We start from the raw sequence: 22,754 nt of genomic DNA, 5'->3' as shown, positions 1-22,754 counted from the left end.
CTCGTTTCATCATAATAACACATATAGTACATTCAAAATAAACATTCACACACATCATGGTTCATTTAAGTTTAAGCATTTGCACGTAATACAATCCGGGGCCACGCCCTACAATCACACAGTGGGGCCATGCCCTAAACTCGGGTGTTACGGTTTTCTTACCTGTATCCCGTGCTTTCCAAAGTACCACGGTCACGAGCACGGTCCTTTAGCACGAGCCTCTCCGAAATCCTAGTCACAACACACATAAAACACTTTTAATACTAACCAAACCCAAAACCACTTCCCGGGACCAATCCCGCACTCTCGGGACCTCTAAAACCTTAAAACAACACCCCGGAGGCATCCCACGAACCCCCGGAGCTAAGACCTAAAATTGCCAAAAAGAGCTACCCTGAAAATTGCCTTGTGCCGCGGCACCACATCCTTGTGCCGCGGCACCCATCAGACAGAAGCTCCCTTGCCGCGGCACACAAAAACCCTGCCGCGGCACGCCTTCGCAGACCCAGAATTCTGGGTTTTTCCTGCAATTTTCCCCGAGCTTTAACCTCCCCAAATCATCCCAAACCAAAACCTAAACCCCAAAACTCAAATCCAAACCTCATATGAACAATCTAACACCCCATAAACACTAGAATCAAATCCAAAACATCAATACACACAAGATCCACTCCTTTGATTTCAAATTCAACAACCCAAATCAAAACCCATGAAAATCTTAACTCAAGCATTAAATTCCTCAACCAACACAGAAAACAAACTTAAATAAGCATAAGATCCTTACCTCAAGAGTAGAATCCACCCTAAAAGTTCCCTTGATCTCCTTCTGAGCTTCCCACTTCAGCCCCTTTCTACACCTCTTCTTCTTTCTTCTTCTTTGCCCTAGCCTTTCTCTCCTCTTCTTTTCCTTCTCTTCTAATTTATCAAAGCCACAAGTGACCCAAATGCCCAAACCGTACCCCCTAAATCCCAGCTGCATAATGTCTATTTGCCTTGCCAAAAGACCAAATTACCCCTCCTTACTAATCCTTCTAAGCTAAACCTTCAAGGGTACTTAAGTCTTAACACTTTCATTTCAATTCTACCACTTCCTATCTTAAAACTTGTTACTCACAGCAGTTACAAATGGTTACCAAATTACCAATACTAATCACTCTTTCTAAACTCAACTTACAAGATTCCCGAAGTACCCCTGGGCTCCTCCCGAGCCGGGTACAACAACCCGTTGTGACTTTTAGACTAACTGGCTCACTAGGACCGTCCCGATGCGTGCATCCTGGTAAAACATCACACTCACATGGCACAATTCACATAGTATAATTATCACAGTTATGCCCTAACATGGCCAAGTTACAATCATGCTCATTTTAAGACAATCAGTTCTACATGCATACTGATTCACATAGTCATGCATCTCAAATAATCCAATAGTCATATAACGTGCAATAAATCATAATGATGCATTAAACTTAATAAAGTCACACACAAAATCCCATCATGCCCTCCAGGCACACTACTCCAGGCCCTTAAGCCTTAACACTGAATTTGGGTCGTTACATCGAGTCTTTAGAATCGGTTATACCCTTGACTATTAAGCCAATCTCTTCATTAGGTAACACAGATAAATCTTCAACTTATAAGATGAGCTTCCCAATTAGATATACATACCAACAATTATTACATAACATAGGTAAACACATCACATTTAATATGTTTAATAGAACATTCTCAACATAATATTAATCCTATACTATAACCGGGCCAAGCCCTAAATGCAGATCAGGTGCAGTTTTGCTTACCTCATGTCCGAGTAAAATGTATAATAAATGACCCTTGAGCACGATCCATCCACTCGTGATAACCTAGTCACAACTGTAATATATAATCTCATCAATAATGATCAAATAAAGGCTTTCAGACCAAGTTCTAGCCTCCGGAACGTCGAGTTCTACTAAACCGGGTAGTAGAATCCATCCCGAGCCTTTAGGTTTGAGTTCCCGCACTCAAAGCCTTCCTGGGGCTCAAAAGCTCTTCATGCGCCGCGGCCTAAGGCCCAAGAGCCGTGATCCGCCCCAAGTTAGAGAGCCTAAGGGCTCTCCTTTGGAACACACGTGCAGTGGTGCTCCCTGCAGGTATTGCGGCCCTTACGGAGGTTCAACACCTCCTTTTCCTTGCCATTCATGAGAGCCGCGATGCCCCAGGAACAGGGCCGCGACTCGACATGGAAACCCAAAATTTTCCTCATTTTCTTCAAGCTAAATCTCACCAAAATCCTATCCAAACATAGCCAAATCCCAAAAATAAAGTTCCCAATTAACTCAGCACTTCAATACCAACAAAACCAAATCTTAAACATGGCCAAAACCTCACCATATCTCCAAATTCAGAATTGAGTTTTCAAAACTCCAAAACTTAGCTAAACTATAAAAAACACATAGCATTAAGGTTAGAAGTCAATAACTCTACTGCCCAAAATGATGTTAAGCCTTTCCCCAAGCAATCCCGAGTCTATGCTAGCTTCGATTCCTCTTACATCATAAGAAATTCCCAAGGAATTGAGAGAGAGAGAGAGAGAGAGAGAGAGAGAGAGAGAGAGAGAGAGAGAGAGAGAGAGTTGAGAGAGTTTGTTGAGCATTGTAAGTGTTTTCTATTTTTGTGAGGTTACTTAGAGTTCAAGTAACTCTAAGTAAATCCCAATGCCCAGGGTACCAAATACGTCCCTGAGGGTAAAATGGTCAAAATCCCCAAAATTCCCTCCTAGTATCACTAACTCCAAATATATCCTCAAATATTTACTCTCATTACCCGATATCCCAGTAATGTACTAAATACCCAAAATACACCTTGAGTCACCCTAAGTCGGGTATTCGGTCCTGTTGTGACTTTCCACTAACTTTTCCCTTAGGATCACCTCGTGCAGAGTAACCCAAATATATCCACATAATAATGTGGTCTCACACATATATCACATATATACACATATATTCCCAATATACCCATAATGGGCCAAATTTCACAAATTGCCCTTCTAATAAGAAACAGGCCCGCATGCATATTTAATACACCTAAACAAGTAAATCTAGTCATATTATAATATAACTCACGTAATCATATAATGATACACATATATATCACATAAACACATATTTCATAATTAACACATGTATTCCATAATTTTCCATCTTGGCCCCCTAATCAAGGCCCTAAGCCTTATTAGGTAATTTAGGACGTCAAGGACATAGGTATTTTATTACTTTTGTTGATGATTGTTCTAGATTCACATATGTATACTTGCTTAAAAATAATGATGATGCCTTTAACATGTTCAAAATCTATAAAGCCGATGTTGAAAATGAATTGGAAAATAAATTAAAGTGATAGGGGTGGTGAATACTTTTCCAATGAGTTTAATGTGTTTTGTGAGATGCATGGTATAATACATGAATGTACAACCTCTTATACTCCCCAATAAAATGGTATAGCTGATGAAAAAAATAGAACCTATGTTGAAATAATTAATGCTACGCTATTACATGCGAATTTGAGTTTTGCTCTATTGGGAGAAGCCTTGCTTACCGCTTGTCATATTCTAAACTAGATTTCTATAAAAAAGAACAAAATTTCACTTTATGAGATAAGGAAGGGAAAGAGGCCCAACCTAGGATATCTCAAAGTGTGGGGGTGCCTTGCTTATTGCAAGAGCACGGAGCCTAAAAGGACCAAGTTAGGTCCAAGGGCCATCAAATGTGTGTTTGTAGGCTATGCCTCAAATAGCAAGGCCTATAGGCTATTAGACTTGGAGTCTAATGTGATAATTGAATGAAGAGAAGTGGAGTTCTTTGAGAGTTTGTTGTATAGTGACAATAAGCCTTAAGAACAAATCTCATTGGAAGGAACTCAAGAGGAGTTACCTTCAAAGGTTGTAGAGAAACCAAAATTGCCCATAATAAGACAAAGGCTTAAAGAGAGTGGATTAAAAAATCAAACCTCTCAAGTGGAGACTCTTGACCTAGTAGAGGGAAACCATAAGGGAGTTACTTGGAAGTATCCTATGGTACTTCAAGTGGAGAATGATCCTAAGACTTTCCAAGAGGCTATGTCCTCAAGAGACTAAATTTTGGAAAGAGGGAATAAATGATGAGATGGATTCCATCATGTCCAACCACACTTGGGAGATTGTTGATCTACCACAAGGATCAAAGCCAATAGGGTGTAAGTGGGTATTTCAAAAAAAGTACAATACTAATGGACCTTTTTAAGCCTACAGGGGAAGATTGGTGGCCAAGGGGTTTAGTCAAAAGGAGGGCATAGACTACTTTGACACCTATGCACCGGTAGCAAGGACAACATCAATAAGATTATTGTTTTCCTTATCCTCAATACACAACCTATATGTTCATAAAATGGATGTCAAGATAGCATTCCTAAATGGTAACCTCGATGAGGAGGTGTACATGGAACACCCATAAAGGGGAATGAATATAAGGTGTGTAGGCATGTCAAATCATTATATGGTTTGAAGCAAGCACCTAAACAATCACATGAGGAGTTTGATGAGGCCATTGTTCTGGATGGGTTTAGACACAATTATGCGGACAAGTGCTTATATTCTAAGACTTGTGATGACTATGTCATCTTAGTGTGTCTATATGTTGATGATATGCTGATATTGAATAATGAAATGAAAGGCATAACATAAACAAAGAGGTTTCTATCTTCTAACTTCAAGATGAAGGACCTTGGAGAGGTTGATACCATTTTAGGTATTAAAGTTAGAAGGAGTGTTGATTGATATATAGGTCAAGCTCATTATATTGAGAAAATACTGGACAAGTTTGGTCATCTCAATATCAAAAAGGCAAACACACCATTCAATTCAAGTCTAAAGCTGGAGAATAATGAAGGGAGAGCGGTGGCTCAACTAGAGTATGAAAGTGCAATTGGCAGTTTAATGTATGACGCTCATTGTACTATAGTGGACATTACATTTCTGGTTAGTAAACTTAATATGTTTACTAGCAATCCAAGTATCTTACATTGGAAGGCGGTTGAAAGACTGTTTGGATACCTTAAAAGGCCAAAGAGTTATGCCACCAATATTCTAAGTTTCCTAAGGTACTTGAGGGATATACCGATGCAATTTGGATATCCGGCATAGGAGGTAATCTCTCCACAACCGGTTGGGTGTTCACCCTTGGTGGGGGTGCGGGTTTTTGGGGTTTTGAGAAACAAACTTGTATATTTCACTCAACCATGGAATCTGAGTTTGTAGCTCTAGCGGCAGCTGGCAAAGAGGCTGAGTGGTTAAAAGATTTCATGTTGGAGATACCAAGAACCACGATTGATGTATCAACGATTTAGATAATTGTGATAATTAGGCTACTTTGAATAGAGCTTACAATAAGATTTACAATGGGAAGTCTAGACATATAAGTCTAACACATGACTATGTGAGGGAATTGATTGATAAGAGTATCATATCAATTTCATATGTGAAATCATGTACGAACTTAACGGGTGAGTTTACCAAACCTCTTGGGAGTAATTTTGTTAGTTCCACAAATAGAGGGATGGAACTAAAACTCCTTGATATATAGATTCCCAATGACAACAACCCAACTCAAAACTTGTTTACATTAAGTGTAGAGTTCAATGGGTAAGAACAAGTCATTCAATAAGGGAATAATTTCAACATTAACAATCTAAAGTCTCATCAAGGGTGAGTTAATGTTGGTTGCTACCGAAGTCAGAGTTAAGACTAAGGTTTTTAATGAAATTCAGTTAAGAGTAAAAAGCATCTCTAAAGGTAGCAAAAATGTTGTAAGAATTTCACCTATATGAACCTAGAGGTGGGTCGCCTCTCAAGAGAGTAGGAGTTTTCTCTCTGGATGGTTCATGAATGGATCAAGCACAAGGCCATTAATAGTGCCGGGCACGAACAATGGGAAATACATCAGTAATCAGATAGAGGTGTGTGAGACACTACTGGTTTTAATCATTAGGAATGTTGGGTTCAATCTTTTAAGAATACCTCAATATTTCGATTTGAGCTTTGTAGTTTTTTCACTAAGGTAAAGTTCAAACCCAAAAGGTATATTACTTTATGCGCTAATATCATTGTCTAGAAAAGAGAGGATGTATTTAACCAAGTGGGGGAATGTTGAGATTGGTTAAGTACATGGTGGAATTGTTTAGGCACAAAGAGGTGCTAAAATAATAACGATTTCACAAAAGTCAACATATGAATGTTGACTTTGAGTATAGGCATTTTTAAATCAAACTTTTGGCCCAAAATGTTTATTTGGAGTATATAAGAGTACCCAAAATGTTTGGGAGCATTTAGAGGTGTTTTGAAAAACCTCATGGAGTCGAATTACAAAGGCACTAGCGATATGTCGCCTCCTCGGAGGGGTCGCATCGCCTGTCACTCAAAACCTTAGAGAGATAAAGTACCTGGTGATGTGTCACCTTGTATAGGGCAACACATCACCTGGTACCAGGCGATGCGTCACCTGGTTCATTACAAAATTTCCGTACGATTATGTGTTTTAGCTTCAAAACTTAAATTTAAATGCTCTAATCCCATTGGTTGAGTTTAATGAGGATCCTATACTATTTAAGGTGTTCAAATGAGTTAATTGGTGACTTGATCACTCTCTTTTTCTCTCACTAATGAAAAACACACACTCTCTCTCTAGCTCCAAGATTACTAGTTTTCTCAACGATCTTCAGTAAGAAAGCTTGAATTGCATGGAGATCCAAGGCTTGTAAATCCCAATCTCATTCCACTAGTTGTAGATTCAAGCATCTTCATAAGGAAGGATATGAATAGAGATTTTTGGACAATAAATCTTCATTTGTGTGAAGCCTTGTCACTTTTGTGTTTCACATAAATTCATAGCTTGTGATTTTATGTCCATAGGGTTTTGTTCTTCAAGGAAGGTCTACTCTAAACTTTATCCATTGTATTTATGTAATTTGTGTTTAACTATTTTATGATATTGATTTACTTGTATTATTTTTTCATTGAGTTGTAATACAAACAAATGTTTGTGAAGCCTAATCCCAAAACTCTCTCCAACCCTCTAGAATCGACAACGAAGAATTTCAGGATTGAGTAAAATAGTTTCTCTGTGAATGGAAGTTCTTAGCTTTGGAATTAGAAAATCTTGAATGCAAAAGGTGAAAAGTTTGCAGGAGGAAATTTTTTGAATTTATAACCCCAGACGTGGGCAAAACATCACTCAATCTCAATTGTTGATTATCTAGGGAGTAGCTACTTGAGCATGATTAGACGACCAAACAAATCAAGGAGAGGATCATACTAAAAAAGGCAAAAGGAAATCTAAGGTATGGAAAAGACCCCTCATTAAATGGCATCGGTTAATGGGCTTGACAATTGGAAGGCGACACATCGCACCCTCCTTTTTGGAAAAGTTAGGTCTTAAGGACAGCCAACAGTCTTGGCCCAAGCATGAATCTCTAGAGAATGCTTCTCTCATTTAAGGAGCATTAGAGTTCATGCTTTCTTTATTTGAAGACTTGGGGGGTAAGTATTTTTCGTGTTTTCTCTGAATAACACGTGTCACACTATAAGGAGGATTATAGTTCAACATAAGCTGGTAAAGTCTCTCAGAGCCTATTCTGGGCTCCAAGGGATGTAAGGCCGTTCTTTGCCACAGTTCACCACCACCGGAGGAATACATCCTTCTAGAGGCGTCATTCCCCAAGGATCCTTTTGCAGGATGGTGCACCAAGTATAAATTCAAGACATTCATCTCCATTATCACCTTCTTCGAGTCTATGAGGACCTTCCTCCCGCCCAGGAGAATGGTAACCAGGTGTCAAGCACGATTACCCTAGACCACAGACAACTTTGTGACACCTATTGTCACGTGGATCGTGGTGTTGACTCTGTACAAACGAAAAATTGGATGTCCCACGACGCCGCCTGACATGAGGAAACGTGCAACAACCGCCATGGCAGTGTCAGAGACATTTCCCCCAACAAAATGGTGGGCTAACATTCTACTTTCAGAGTGAGCTCATACACTGCCTGAAAACCAAGAGAGCTTGAGCTTTGCAAGTTCTTAGCCTCCTAATACAAGTGACTCGTGGACTAGAGTTAATTAATAACCCGAATCACGTAAAAATACGTGTTCCAATGCATTTGCGATACATTATATTATTTTAATGTGTAAATATATTGTACTATCAATTGAATGAATAAATGAGATAAAATTGGGGAGGCACATGTGTGCCACACGCCCAACACTTTGCTTGCATAGTGACTCGCATGTGACACATCTCACAACCCTGTTTGTTCAATTAAAGTTTTAACTATTAATAATTTGAATTATTTATTTATTACATAATTATTTTAATTTGATTAAAATATTTATTAAATAAATTGAATTAAAAAAAACTAAATTAATTTTGACTGAGTCTAAGTCTGTCAGATTAATTTTAGGTTTATAAAGTTTAAATTAAATAATGATAGAATTTGATCACTTCTAAGAAAACCTAAAAAAAACAACGTTTTTCTCTCTTATAGCCTCTATATTCTCCAAATCTCTCTTGATCTCATGTGTTGAGTACATTAAGAGAGTCTCAATTTTGCCATCTATATCCTACGTGCCCATACACGTCCTTATATGTTGAGGGTTGACTTCAAAGATTTTGGTGTGGAACTCAATGCTGTCTCATTAGATAGCGATGAATCTTGATAGGCTTCGAGATGTATGAATCTTGATTTAATGTATAGGTATATATATGTGATATTGGATTTGTCATTGGTTAAATTTTTTTTTGTCACCCTTCCGCTCCACACTGTACCAACTGTCACACCTCTTTATTTGACAAAGTATGATTTTGTCCCACCTTTTAATTTGACATATGATTTAGTCACACCTCTTAATTTATCACATAATCATTTAATCAAAATACTATATTATTTATAAAATAATAAAACATGGACAAACCAAAAGTTCAGATTCATTTAGAACGAATTCATTGATTTTTAGAATTCAAATAATTTCTCAATATAGTTCACGATCTGCATTAAATGATTAGCATAGCAAATAACATTATTTAAATAAATAAAGATTTGAAAAATCATTTTTTTATTAGACAAGGTTTCATTTTTTTGTAAAATGAAAAGATATAAACATATATTTTATTTTGACAACCTGCATTTACCACGAAATTTGTTAATAAAATAATATCACAAAATATTCTTTAATTAATTGAGAAAAAATTTTCAAGTCCAATAAAAAAAACTAATATATTATTTAAAGAAAAATCTCCTTATATTAAGATTGTCAATTTAGGGTTTTACATAGTTGTGATTACAATATAGTGAGTTGGTGTACATCACCAAATAATCTTTATAGTCGATTGCAAGATATTTTTCTCTAGCATCATTAACAATCTTGATTGCTATAAAGTATTCATTTCTCTTAGTTTTTTGTATTTTGAACTAAAGCTACAATCTGTACCTAAGAAATGTATTCTGTTACTTCAGTGTCGGATCAGAAAACAAGTCGAAATAACATTTCATAATTAGTTACTTGCTTTTTAGAACCGTTTAGGAGTACCAACAAAAATTAAATTTTTGTATGTTTCAAAATTCATTGAGCAATTTCCCTAGATAAGTTTTGAACTAATTTATTTATATTAAAATTCACTGATGCTTTGTCTTTTGTCAAGAAAATAAAAAATAAATTCACCGATGCTTTTCATATGGAAGCCTCCATAGTTGAAAGAGCAAAATTTGGCGAATGAGTACTTTTTTCTATTGCCATCAAGCATGCCGTTTGGATTTTTCTTTCTTTTATTAGTTAAGCAAAGTAGTGTGAAGCAAGTTGCACTTCCCAATGGCAAGAGTATATTAGTTTTATTATAAATTTAATATAATTATTTAGATGTTATACGATAAAAATTTAAAATTTAAACTATTATTTTAGAAGATCTCAAACTAAAAAATTGTGGCGCATAAAATTTTGTTTAGATATTGTGGATTATATCTACATTTGTGATTTTGAGTAATTATATATATATATATTTCTTATTGGATTTGTTTTTCATAATTATTGAAAAACAAATCTTCAGTATTCATTTTTAGTATTGTTTGTTGTTTAATTTTATCAAATCTCAAAAAGCGTGCCTATTTGATAATCAATTGAGTATCGTTTATTGTTTCATTTTATGTATTAATTGTTTGTTGTATTCTCATATTAAATTTGGGTTAGTGTGGTATGAATTTATTGATTTTTTATTGGAAAATATTATTTTAACTTTTATGTTTTTTCTGAATATACGATCGGTCTCTGTGTTTTGTTAAATGTCAATTTGGACTTTGTATTTTACAAAATGGATCAAAATAGTATCCTAGACCTGATTTTGGTCAAATTATGTTCAATTATAAGATTAATTCTTGTATCGTTGGTGATGCAATAAATTTAGAGAAGTTGAAGAGGTGGTCGAGGATCTGAGAATAAAATAATATATTTGAAAATATTTTAACCAAAATTGGGTCTATGACACCATTTTGATCCATTTTGTAAAACACAAGGTTCGAATTATCATTTAAAAATACACATGAGCCGATCGTGTATTCGGAAAAAAAATACAAGGTCCAAAGTAGTAATTTTTTTTTTTTTTACAATATAGCACGCCAATATATAACTTGACTTAAATCTAAAACATTACTAAGTAATAATAAGATTCAAATATAGCTATGAACTTATGAAAATAATGACTTTTGTAGCTAATCATTGTATTTCAAAAGAGCTTTTCCCAGGTTTTTCAATATCTGAAAGGACCAGGAAAAAATGATTCCTTATGGAAAGTCCAAATAGAATCATTTTTTCATTGAGCTTCACGGATATCACTTGAGCCGAATCAGCCATTTCAGGAAATCGAAAAAGATGCAATCAACGATCGGAGAACAATACCTTTTTGAATCCCTCAAGCGCAGGTGACAGGAGTAATATAACTTTGAGAAAATTGCCCCAAATTGAGAAGTGCTTAGTAACAATAATAGTAATAATACTTCAATAAAAGTGTTACATTTTAAAAATCGCTCTGTTGAATGTTTGTTTATTAAATTATTTTATTGATTACTTTTTATATATATTTTTATATATTATATATATGAGTTTAATAAAAATTGTTGGTTTTCGTTAGAATTAACACTATTTTTATTGTTTTCTAATATCGTTAGTTTTAAAGTCATATAAGTAAAGTAAATAAATTAAAAAAAAATAAAGTCATCTAAATAAGGTAAAGAATTGAAAATAAAAGTAAAAGTAATAAATGTGTCATAATAATTTCTCATTACATATTTTAAAATTTTATATTAAAGTATTTAAATTACTCTATCAATTATGTTTTCAAAACTATAGCCGAAAAATATTTATTTGCTTAAATTTATTATTTTTTTTGTCATTTAATGTATTTTGTTTATCCCAACATATATGTAATAGTGAAAAAGACATAAATATACATTTTTCTTATTTTGTCGTTTATTTATTTTTAATAAGATATTACTTATTTTAATTGCTATAGCCATTAATTAAATATTATATATAATTTTTTTACTTTAAAATTAATTTAATTAAATAACAAAAATTTGGACAAATAAACTTTTTAAATTCATAGTTTTAATTTAAAATTTTCATATATTTTACTATATTGAATATTTTTTCTAAAAGAAAATTAGAAAAAAATATTTAATTTTAAAACTAGAATCACAATATATATTATAGTGTAAATATCATTTTGGCCTCTGTGTTGTGCAAAAGTTAGCGATTGGACCATATATTTTTTTATTTGACAATTCATAACATTTGTTTTGCATAATGGAACAAAATAATACCCTAAGCCTGATTTTGGTCAAACTTTTTTTGAATATGACCAAAATGCCATCATATATTTACTAATTAATGAATTAATTAAAAATAAATAAATTGTTTTTAATTAAAAAATGATTTTGAATAATAAAAAATTAACATAAATAATAAGATTTAATTAAAAAAATTAAACATAAAATTTAAAATTAAACTAATAAACTTAATATCAATAAATTTTTTTCCGAAAAAGAATCTAAAAGATAAAATTTAAAATTGTTCCATCTCCCTCCTCCTTCAGGTGAGGCCACGTCCCGAGAGGCTCTCTTCACTCGCCCATCTCTCAGGTCTAGTATTATGGTCCTCGGACATAAAGTAGATGCCAGGTGTCAGTCACTACGGGTATGGGTCACCAGAAGATCATTTGATAACTTTTGGTGAGCCTCGATTAGTGGGGTCGAGTTTATACCCTCGACAATCAGAATTTCACACAACGTCGCCTGACATGGGCAAACATGCACCACACCTTGACATTCAGAGATATGTTCCCCATAAAGTTTGTACGCGACTTTTTGCTATGGGCCCCGTGCAATCCGCTTGGGTCGTAGTCTCTAATTAGTGCAACCCATTTTATATTAATTCAACATTAATACCCTAGAATGAGAGAATTTGTATGAATGATAGGTGATTAACATTAATGATCCCGCCTCTATAAATAGGGCTGGGGTATATCCTTGTAAAGAGTTTGAATTTTTAAAGAGAGAAACTATGTAACTCAGTGCAATGTATACACTGCCTGAGAACCACCATTAGAGCTTGCTCAAACAAGCCTCAAGCTCACTAAATATCAGAGACTCATGGACTAGGGCTTTTATAGCGTGAACCACGTAAAATCATTGTGTTCTTGTCAATTAATTTCTTTAAATTCTCAGATTAGGTTGATAGAAAAAAAGGCAAACAACTTTTTGGTGCTTTCATCGAGAGCCTGAAGAAAGCTTGAAGAACGTAGTCATAGTGACCACTTGGAGAAACGCACCAGACGATGTAGCTCCTCCAGCCAGAGTTGGGGGAGGAGAAAATAGCTGTCCACCACTGTAGGACTTCCCTAAGATGGTGGAAGACTACGACAAAAACACCGAATACGATGGCGTAGAGGACGAGTAGCCACCTAGCAGCAGAAACTCGACACCTAGGAGGGCAATATTGCCGCCCTACAGGAGATGGTTAACGCCATGAGAGATACTCTGGTGGCCCAAGGGCTGCGAATGGACCCCCATGGCGAAGTTCCAACTACGCAGGAAGCTAGTGTGCCACCTGTGCACCCAGTTGGAGTGCCACCTTTTGACCTAGTCGATATGCCTCCCAAGCACCCCGCTGATGTGACACGAGATCCACTAGCTAGCGTGCCCCCTATGCACCCAGCTGGAATTGGAGCCCCACCTGTGTCATAAGATCATGGCAAGGGTAAGTTCGATGAAAATCCTACTCCCAAGCAAAAGAAGGCTCGTCGGAGCCCTGAAGATAACCAAGTCCTGAGGCTAGCTGGTAAGGGTAAAGGCCTAGGTGCCTGAGGACACCGCCAGACCGTTAGTACCCGTGGAGCCCAGGGCATTCCACCCAAGCATCTTAATACGGATCGCGTGAGGCCTAGAGGTGGTGTCCCCGCAGCTCCTCGCCAAAACCATAGGAGCAATGGCCCAGGAACCAATAGGCGAAGCATCTTCGTTAACTGAGAACGCGGCATCAGCATCTCGGTTAACATTGAGTCCAATGGGGAAACATAAGTAGCGTACCACGAGGGTAGTGGTGCATACCAAGGCCAAACTGACCTACGACACGACCTGAATGCTCGTTGGTGTAACAATGCTTTCAAGCACGAACCCAAGAGGAAGGACCCCCTTCGCGCGAAGTTAGAGAGCTTGAAGATGATAATGCTCAAAATGGCCCAACAGCAGAGCCATAACTCTGACTTGGAAGACAAGGACTGGGAGCCATGTGCTCCTCACATTATAGAAGCCCCATTACCGTGAGGCTTTAAGATGCCTCCCATCACATCATATGATGGAAGTACGAATCCCACTGACCACCTCTCAAAGTTCAATAGGTTGATGTCGGTGCATCGCTTCTCCAAAGATGCCAAGTGTCATGTGTTCCTGATAACCTAGATGGGACCAGCAGATGAATGACTCAAGAAACACAGGTCGGGACCATTCATTCATGGCACCAGCTGTTGTCTTCATTCCAAAGGAAATTCATATCTTATCGGAAGGTGAGCTTTGAGGTAAACCCTTTGGCCATCATAAAGCAAGGACCCTTCAAGACCCTCAATGATTACATCAAACACTTCAAGGAGGAAGCTGCGAGGACCAAGAGGGTCGACGATGGCCAGCAACTGATGGCCTTACAAGTCGACATCCATGGGGGTTCCACGTTATGGGATGATCTCCAATGGAGAGGATGCTGAAGGCTCGACGACTTCACTCGCCGAGCACAAGAATATATTAGTTGGGAAGATGCCCAAATTAGAGCATTTGGGGGGCCAGTTGCCTTTCTCGCTCTGACGATGCCAGGCCTCGTGGCCTCTGTATCCATCCTATGCTCTTGTTCAACCAAGTGTGGTAGTAGCCCAGTTCAACCAACGAATTGAACTCGTGGGTTTAGGAAGAGAAGGCTATCGGGCCAATGGAGGAAGTCAAGGAAGTGGCCCCCGATGCCTCCGTCCCTTAAAGGAAGACCATGGTAGGGAAGAATCTGAAGACAGAAGTCCAAGATGCACTGGTGGGCTTTCTTTAGGGAAATCAGGATGTTTTTTCCTGGTCTTACTTCGACATGACTGGCATTGACTGAAATATCATTTGTCATGCCTTGAATGTCAATCCAAACGTCACTCCGATTCAGCAAAAGTGGAGAACGTTTGACCAAAATAGAGTGGAAGCTGTAAAGGCGGAGGTAGACAAGCTGCTCACAAATGAATTCATTCGGGACGACCAATACCCCAACTGGGTATCCAATCCAATCCTCGTGCCCAAGACAAATGGCACTTGATGGACTTGAATAGACTTCTCTGACCTAAACAAGGCTTTCCCTATAGAATGTTTCCCGCAGCCGAAAATAGATCAGCAGGTCGATGCCACCTCTGGGTATGAGCTCTTCTCCTTCATGGACGCGTACTTGGGCTATAACTAGATTTCCAAGCATGTCGAGGATCAAGAACACACCAGCTTCTGAACTGATAAAGGAGTTTACTACTATAAAGTGATGCCCTTCATGCTGAAGAATGTTGGTGCCACCTATCAAAGGCTCGTGAACTGTATGTTCAAGGAACAATTGGGATTGGACAAGGAGGATTTTGTAGCGACATGCTGGTCAAGTCTAGAACAGCCCTCGACCATGAAAAGGACCTGGTAGAAGTATTTTCAGTACTTCGCAGGTTTGGGATGAAACTGAATCCCCAGAAGTGCACTTTTGGAGTTTCCTCCGGAAAGTTCCTAGGATTTATTATCAGTGCTCGAGGGATGGGAAAACCCCGAGAAGATCAAAGCCCTGAGAGATATGCCATCCCCCCGAAAGCATAAGGATGTTTAGAGCCTCAACAAGAGGATCACCGCCCCGAGCCACTTTGTTTCCAAGGAAAAGTACAAGTGCATATCGTTCTTCATCATACTCCGAGGAGGTCAGAGGTTTGAATGGACAGATGAGTGCGAACAGGCATTCTAACAGCAAAAGGCACACATGGAAAACCCACATATCTTGTCGAAGCCCATAGACAGAGAGCTCCTTATGCTCTACATGGCTGTCTCAGAGAATGCCATTAGTTCCGCCTTAGTATGCGAGGAAGGCCGCGTCCAACACCCCGTGTACTATGTGAGCAGCAGACTCCTCGGAGCAGAGTCTTGTCGAATCCCATAGAGGGAGAGCCTCTTCTGATCTACATGGTTATCTCAGAGAATGCCATTAATGCCACCTTAGTACACGAGGAAGGTTGTGTCCAACACCTCGTGTACTATGTGAGCAAGAGACTCCTCAGAGTGGAGTCCAGATACCTGCTCATGGAGAAGCTGACCTATTTCCTAATGGTAGCTTCTCTGAAGCTAAGGCCTTATTTTCAGGCACATCCCATCAAGGTCCTCATGAACCGTCCCTCATGGCAAGTCCTCCAAAAGCCAGAGTCATTTGGGAGACTCCTCAAGTGGTCAGTCGAACGTAGTCTATTTGACATCACTTATCACACGAGGACCGCCATAAAGGGGTAGGCGGTGGCAGATTTCATCGCCGAGTGAACCAAAAACCACGAGAGACATAGGAACGCCATGGTGGTTGGGCCCATAAGGAAGCTATAGGTAGATGGATCATTTAATGAAAATGGCGCTGGATCAAGCCTCATTTTTGTATCCGTCGAGGGACACATGGTTAACAGTGCTCTGAGATTTGGGTTTGATGCCTCAAACAACGAAGCAGAGTATGAGGTACTCATTGTTGGTCTCCGAGTAGCACTTGAGCTCAAGGCTGAGATTTTTAGTGTCTCCCAGCTTGTAGTTAATTAGATACTTGGGGAGTACCAGGCCCAAGGGAAAAATATGGCCGCTTACTTAGCGAAGACCCAAGAAATGTAAGACAACTTCAAAAAATTCACCATTCGAAAAGTACCATGGAAATAGAACTCTAACGCTGATGCCCTGGCCAAGCTCGCAACCATCGGGATGTTGAACCGATCAATGTAGTCCCCATGTGCCTATAGTGAAATATCTTGTATTTGGTGAAATGTAGTCCCCAACCACCAAGAAGTGGAAGCAGTCCAACCCCAGGACAGTTGGATGGAGCCTATAGTGAAATATCTTCTATTTGGTGAGTTATCGCAAGACAAGAAAGCAGTTTGGAAGCTACTTTACTAGGCGCCTCGGTATGTCATCATGAACAACAAACTATGCAGGCGAGGATATTCGTTGCCCTTGCTTTGATGTGTGTTCATGACAGAAACCGGTCTGATACTCCAAGAAGTGCATGGGGTATTTTGCAGGGACCACGCTGGGGGGCAGATCTCACCAAGAAGATCTTGAGACAAGAATACTTTTGGCCCACCATGAATGAAGATCCTCCAAATGTTTTAGTGTTTCGCTAATATACCTTGAGCTCCTCCAAATGAGCTCACCTAGATGACCAGTCCTTGGCCCTTTGTGGTCTGGGGCATTGACCTTATCGGGTCATTACCCACAGGAAATGGAGGAGTGAAGTATGCAATAGTGGTCGTCGATTACTTCAAAATGTGAGTCGAGGTTGAGCCACTCGCTACAATCACCTCTAAGAAGGCACCGAACTTCATCATCAAGAACATCGTTTGTCGCTACGGGCTCCTGAGGAAGATAGTCCCTGACAATGGTTGGCAGTTTGACAATGAGGTGTTCATGGACTTCTGTTAAGGGCATGGGGTTGTGAAGACCTTTTCCTCTGTGGCCCACCCACAGGAGAATGGGCAGGTTGAAGCAGTCAACAAGACGCGAAAAGTGCTTGGCCTGAGGAGCTGCCTAGAGCATTGTGGAGTTACCACACCACTGCCAGGACCTCCATGGGCCACTCACCATTTTCTAAGGCCTATGGTTATGAGGCCATGCTCCTGGTTGAAGCAGCAGTCTCCACGCACCGATGAGAAATGTATGATCTGACCACAAACCACACTTTACTCTAAGAGTCCCTGGAACTTGTGGAGGAGCCCCTTGAAGCTTTTCAGCTTCGAGTAGCGTCCTACCGACCTTTTTTTTAGTAATCTCCTTATATTTGTTAGTTTTCTTTATTTTGTATGTACTACTCATAGAGCACCTGCTCATTGGCTTGGACAAGTGATCGTAGACTCATCTTCGATCACTTGGGGGGCATTCAGTTAGGGCAGCAACCTCACAGAGAACCACGCCTGGTGGAGGATGACCTAGGAAACTAAGCTTGTCAAAACTGGAGTAGGCTTAGCATCAATACCCCGACAATAAATAAACCTAAGAAACTAAGGAGCCTTGAGTCCGTGACATAAGAAACCAAGCTTGTTCAGAGCAGGGTAGGCTTAGCATCTAAAGACTAAAGAATAGGAATCCTAGTACTGCGAGAAAAAACTTAGGTCACCTCCTGTAGACATTGCGCTAGAGGAGCACCGAACAAGTCCCTTGCTTTGGAGATGCGAATGGAAGACTAAGTCTTGTGTACGTGTGTAACGACCCAAATTTACTAATAAAGCTTAAGGGCCTTGATTAGTGTGCTGGGAGGGCATAACTGGATTATATGTGGTTTTTAAATGATTAAAAGCATGTTTATATGATTATTTAGATATATGTGATGCATGACTATGTGTACTAGTATGCATGTAGGCCCTGATTAGGTTATAAGGGCATATTCATAATTTTGTCCCATTGAGGGCATAAATGTAAATCTTTGTGTTAATTGTTGAGACCACATTATTATGTGGATATATTTGTAGCTTGAGACTCGAGGTGATCCTAGTGAGCGGTCCAGCAGAAAAGTCACGGTGAGAATTTATACCCGGCTCGGGGCGAGCCTGGGGGTATTTCTGGGAATTTAGGAAATATATTGGAGTCTATTTGATATTGAGGAATATAATTGGTGATTAGTTAGGTGTTGGAAAGTAAGCGGTAAATATTAGAGACATTCAAAGAATTAGCAGGAATTGGGAGCAAATGACCAAAATGCCCCTAGATTGATTTAAAGGCTTAGGAATTATGGGAGGGCAAATTGGTCATTTTTAAAAAAAATCAGAGATAAGTATTACTTTTGATTTATTGCTTTAGTGGAATGTGTAGAAAACTTTAGAAGTCCGAAGGAAGGAAAGAGACAAAAGGAAAAGGAAGGGAAAGAAGGAAAAACAAAAGTCTTGTTTTCTCTCTCACGGTTTAGGTTTCTCTCACCCTTTCTGCTGGAATTTGAGGTTGAAATTCTGAGGAACTTTAGGCTAAGAATTCACACTTGTGCCCTTGATTTGGCTTGAGGAGTTAGCAAGAGTAATTCAGTCCATTTGAGGTAAGTTTCAACATGTTTTTCAGTTCTGGTTTTTGGTGTTGAAATTGTTGTTCTAAGCTGAGTTTTGATGGGAATTCTAGGGAATTAAGCCTGTGGTTTTGAGGAGTGAAAGCTAAGAAGGTGTGGAATATAACCTAGGTCAAAATCCTCCATCAAAGGTAAGAAGTTCTAGCTTCAAAGTCCTGAATTTCTATTGTTCTGCTGAGTTTTAAGCTTTAAGCTCAATCATGGTGAATTCTTTATCTTGGGGTGCATGTGCTTGATTTTCATATGGTTGGGTCTTACGGGATGATTTATAGATGTTGGTAGGCTTGTTTTGGGATATGGTTGAGGTTTGGATGAGTTTTGGAGAGGTTTGGCTCGGGGAAAATTGAAGGAAGAAAATATGGGTTTGGCTGTGCTGTGACTAGCGCTGTAGCACTAGTCATTGGGCGCTACAGCGCTAGGTCTTATTGTTTCATAGCTTTTTGGCTCTGCTTGTAGCGCTATAGCACCCTCTTTATGGCATTGTAGCGCTACCCTATTATTAGAAGGGGGTTTTTGGGTTATTTCGGCTCGGGGTTTGATTCCACCACCCTGTTTGGTGGAATTAGGGCTTCCCGAGGGCTCGGGATTGGTCTCGAGGTTAGGTTTTGTGATTGAAGTTTGGTAATGGTTCTAACTTGTGACTGTGACTAGGTGTATGCTAGGGCTCGGAAGGGATCATGCTTGAGGGTTGTCATCATTGATCAAAGCAACAGGAATCCAAATGTAAGAAAACTGCACCTGGTTATGTGATTGTATTGGGACTAAGAGCTCCCTATATCTGTATGATGTCATAGATGGTATTATGCCATGGGACATGTGATAAATGGCCTAAGAGTGCCGAAATCAATATTTGCGCATAGGGCGTGGCTTGGCCGCTGGTAGCTGAGGAAAGCTTGATATTCACTGAGATCGGTTTAAGCGGGCTTGAGTCAGTGGGATAAATAAGGGGTGCGACCTAAGGGCGTCGACCCTGGTTATTATATGTGAATTGGTTATTAATGTTAATTGACAAACTTTGTATGCTGAATACCTGATTATGGATATTTTGTGTTGTTAAGTATATGATTATACTGTTCGAGTTATCTGATTTTTTAATTGATGATTATGCTATGTTATTCTGTTTTCTTGCTGGGCCTTGGCTCACGGGTGCTATGTGGTGTAGGTAAAGGCAAGGGTAAGGTGGACCAGTCCTGAGTGGGAGAGCTTTGAGGCTGAATGTACATAGTCAGCTGATCGGCCGCGACGACCGAGGAGTGGTACAGGACAGGAAAGCCTAAATGTCTGTTTTTCCCTTAGAGTGGCTAGTAGCTGTACCTATAACCTGAAATTTTGTAAACCGTCTTTTAAACGCTATTTCTTTTGGGATCCCATGTACTAAAATATTTAAATATATGAAATGCAAATTTTGTGACCAAAATCTTTTAACCCTAGTTCAATTATAGTTTCAGTAACATGTTTCTAACTGAAAGACTTTTTTAGCAAGTCTTGCACTTTTATAAATACACAGTGTAACGGTCTTGGCTATCCAAGGCGTTACAACGTGGTACTAAGGCATGAACTTGGGTTACCTTTTGTGAACGTTGCGCCCAAGGAGCACTGACCAAGTCCCAATAGGTTGCAAGAAAGAATAGCATCGAGAAGTCAATGACTGGGGAAGCTAAGCTAGCGTCCCTAATGTCATGAGACCACATAACTAACTAGCCTGGGAAATATCCAGTGCTAAAGAGATCTAAGTAACGCTAGAATGAATTTAGTGTATTCTCCCAAGGACAGCGCGCACCCAAGGAGTAATAACCAAATCCCAATCTTAGAGATGTGAACGGAAGCCCGAGTCATTCGCACTCGAGCACGAGCCTAAGTCACCAAATACTTAAGCAGAATACTCTGCAGGACCTTGCACTAATTGCTCCAAAATGGTGCGAGAATGGACTTAGTGTTACCTTTCGTGGATTTCGTGCCTGATAAGTAATAATCTAGTCCATCAATCTCGAGATATGAATTGGGGCCCGAGTCTCTTGCACTCAGAGACAGGAGTCGACCCTAGGAGTAAAATTTGTACGAGAATGGACTTAGGTCACCTCCCATGGACATTGTGCCTGAGGAGCACTAACCTAGTCCTACGATCTTGAGATGCGAGTGGAAGCCCGAGTCATTGGAACTCGGAGCTAGACCTCGAGTGCTAAAACTTGAGTGTCGCGAAAAAACCGAGTCTATGGCAGGGAACTCAATTACCTCAACCTAGGATGATATGTTCACAACTTCAACTTGATTAGGCCCCGAGTTGCGCACTCGAGGGGTAAATCAATAGGTTTGAGCTAAACCACAGGTGACTACATACCCGGGGGGCAGGTGGCTTAGTGTGAATGAGTTCCTAGGGGCTCGAGTCATTGGGACTCAAGAAAATAGGACAACATTAAAGTTACTTTCAAGGACATGAAGCTTGAAAGGCAACACTAAATGTCCTAAGCATCGAGCACTCAGAAAAAAGTCTACAGTAGTATAGACGTCCTAAAAGCCTGAAACGTTGGAACTCAAAGGCGTAGGATAGCCAAGTGCCCTCACTTGGCACCGCATAATTTACTCTTAGGACCATGAGAGCATAAACGTATAGACATTGGCACAAAGATCCTCAAGCTCTAAGTACCACAGGCTAGCCCCGTCCTGAGTCATTGGATCTCTAGGACGCAGGGCTGCATCAAGTATCACCCGACTTCGCACTAAATGCCATGAGCCTGAGCAACATTAAATGCTTAAAAATTGTCTATGTATTAAGAGAAGTCAATAAAGACTCGAGTCTTCGAGAGTCACGCACAAGACCTAAGTCGGTGACTTGGAACTCTCATGAGTTACGTTACATTGAGTTGAATTAACAAAGTCCAAGTTGTCTATTTACTAAGTGTTAATTCGATGATAAGAGTGCAATCATGGTGATAAAGTAGTGCAAGTTGCATATGTTTAAATGGAAAAATATTTACAATAATGCTCAGGGACTCAAGTTTTGATTGTTTATATCCCAATAAACTATGGTACGTAGGCCTACATAGCTAAAAATGCAGTATACATGACAAAATTACTGTGCCCCTTAGCCTGGAGGAACCTCTTCCACCAGCTTGATCACACAATCATCCTTGGGGATGCGACCCGCCGCAGTGGCTTCCCTCTTCTGGGCCGCCCTGTCCTCCTCCACCTCAAGGTGCGCCTTCATCACTGTTCTAATGTTGGGGTCCTCGATTAATGAGAGATCCATGTCTCTGTTGCTCTGCCACACAACAAAGAGTGTATCATCAACTGTCACGTCGAGGTCCTTTTCCAATTCCTCTACTCGGAGACGGAGGTCTTCGGCCTCCTTGGTGGCAGCTTCGGCTCAAGTAGCTGCCCGTGCAGCATCCTCTCTGGCTTTGATCAACTTTTCGGTGTGGGCTAAAGACTCCGTCCAGCTCAACCAGAGCTTTTCGTGGGCCTTAGCCAGATCTTCCTCCACTGCACGAGTGTGACCCACGACCTCCTCTAATAAGTTAGAGGAAGTTTCCTCCAGGGTGGACAACTTTGACTGCTCAGTGACTAGCATGCTCTCCATCTCACAGACAAAGGCCCTTGTGTCCTCCATTTTATTCTAGAGTTGCTAGTGCTCCTCCAATGGGACTGCGGTTTCTCAGAATCGCTCCATCTCTTTTGAAGTGTTTAATAACTCTTCCCGAGCCTCCTTCAGCTCAAAGGACTGCATAGTTATGAAGTCCCAGAGCCGTTGATTGAAATTCGTAGTCTGTGCCAAAGTTAGAGTAACAAATCAGTAAAAAGAAGTCAATGAAATAAATAATACTAAGATAAACACATGAAGACTTACCCTTACGAAGGAGTGGC

General features: G+C 39.5%; 1 protein-coding gene across 1 annotated transcript in view; it reads right to left on the bottom strand.

The window, feature by feature from the left end:
- Window positions 1-22,500, bottom strand: part of LOC133806379 (uncharacterized) — a gene marked incomplete at its 3' end in the record, with an annotated part of 28,033 nt that extends 5,533 nt beyond the window's left edge. Inside the window, exons 1-2 of the mRNA XM_062244488.1 lie at window positions 22,270-22,500; window positions 21,991-22,152 (exon numbers count right to left, since the gene is read on the bottom strand). Coding sequence (XP_062100472.1) covers window positions 21,991-22,152; window positions 22,270-22,500 — 393 coding nt within the window. The remainder of the gene's footprint in view (window positions 1-21,990; window positions 22,153-22,269) is intronic.
- Between the last annotated feature and the right edge of the window lie 254 nt (window positions 22,501-22,754).

This window comes from Humulus lupulus, chromosome X (genome assembly GCF_963169125.1).
Source record: "Humulus lupulus chromosome X, drHumLupu1.1, whole genome shotgun sequence".
Lineage (NCBI taxonomy): Eukaryota > Viridiplantae > Streptophyta > Magnoliopsida > Rosales > Cannabaceae > Humulus > Humulus lupulus.
This window is presented reverse-complemented; position numbering and strand designations above follow the sequence as displayed.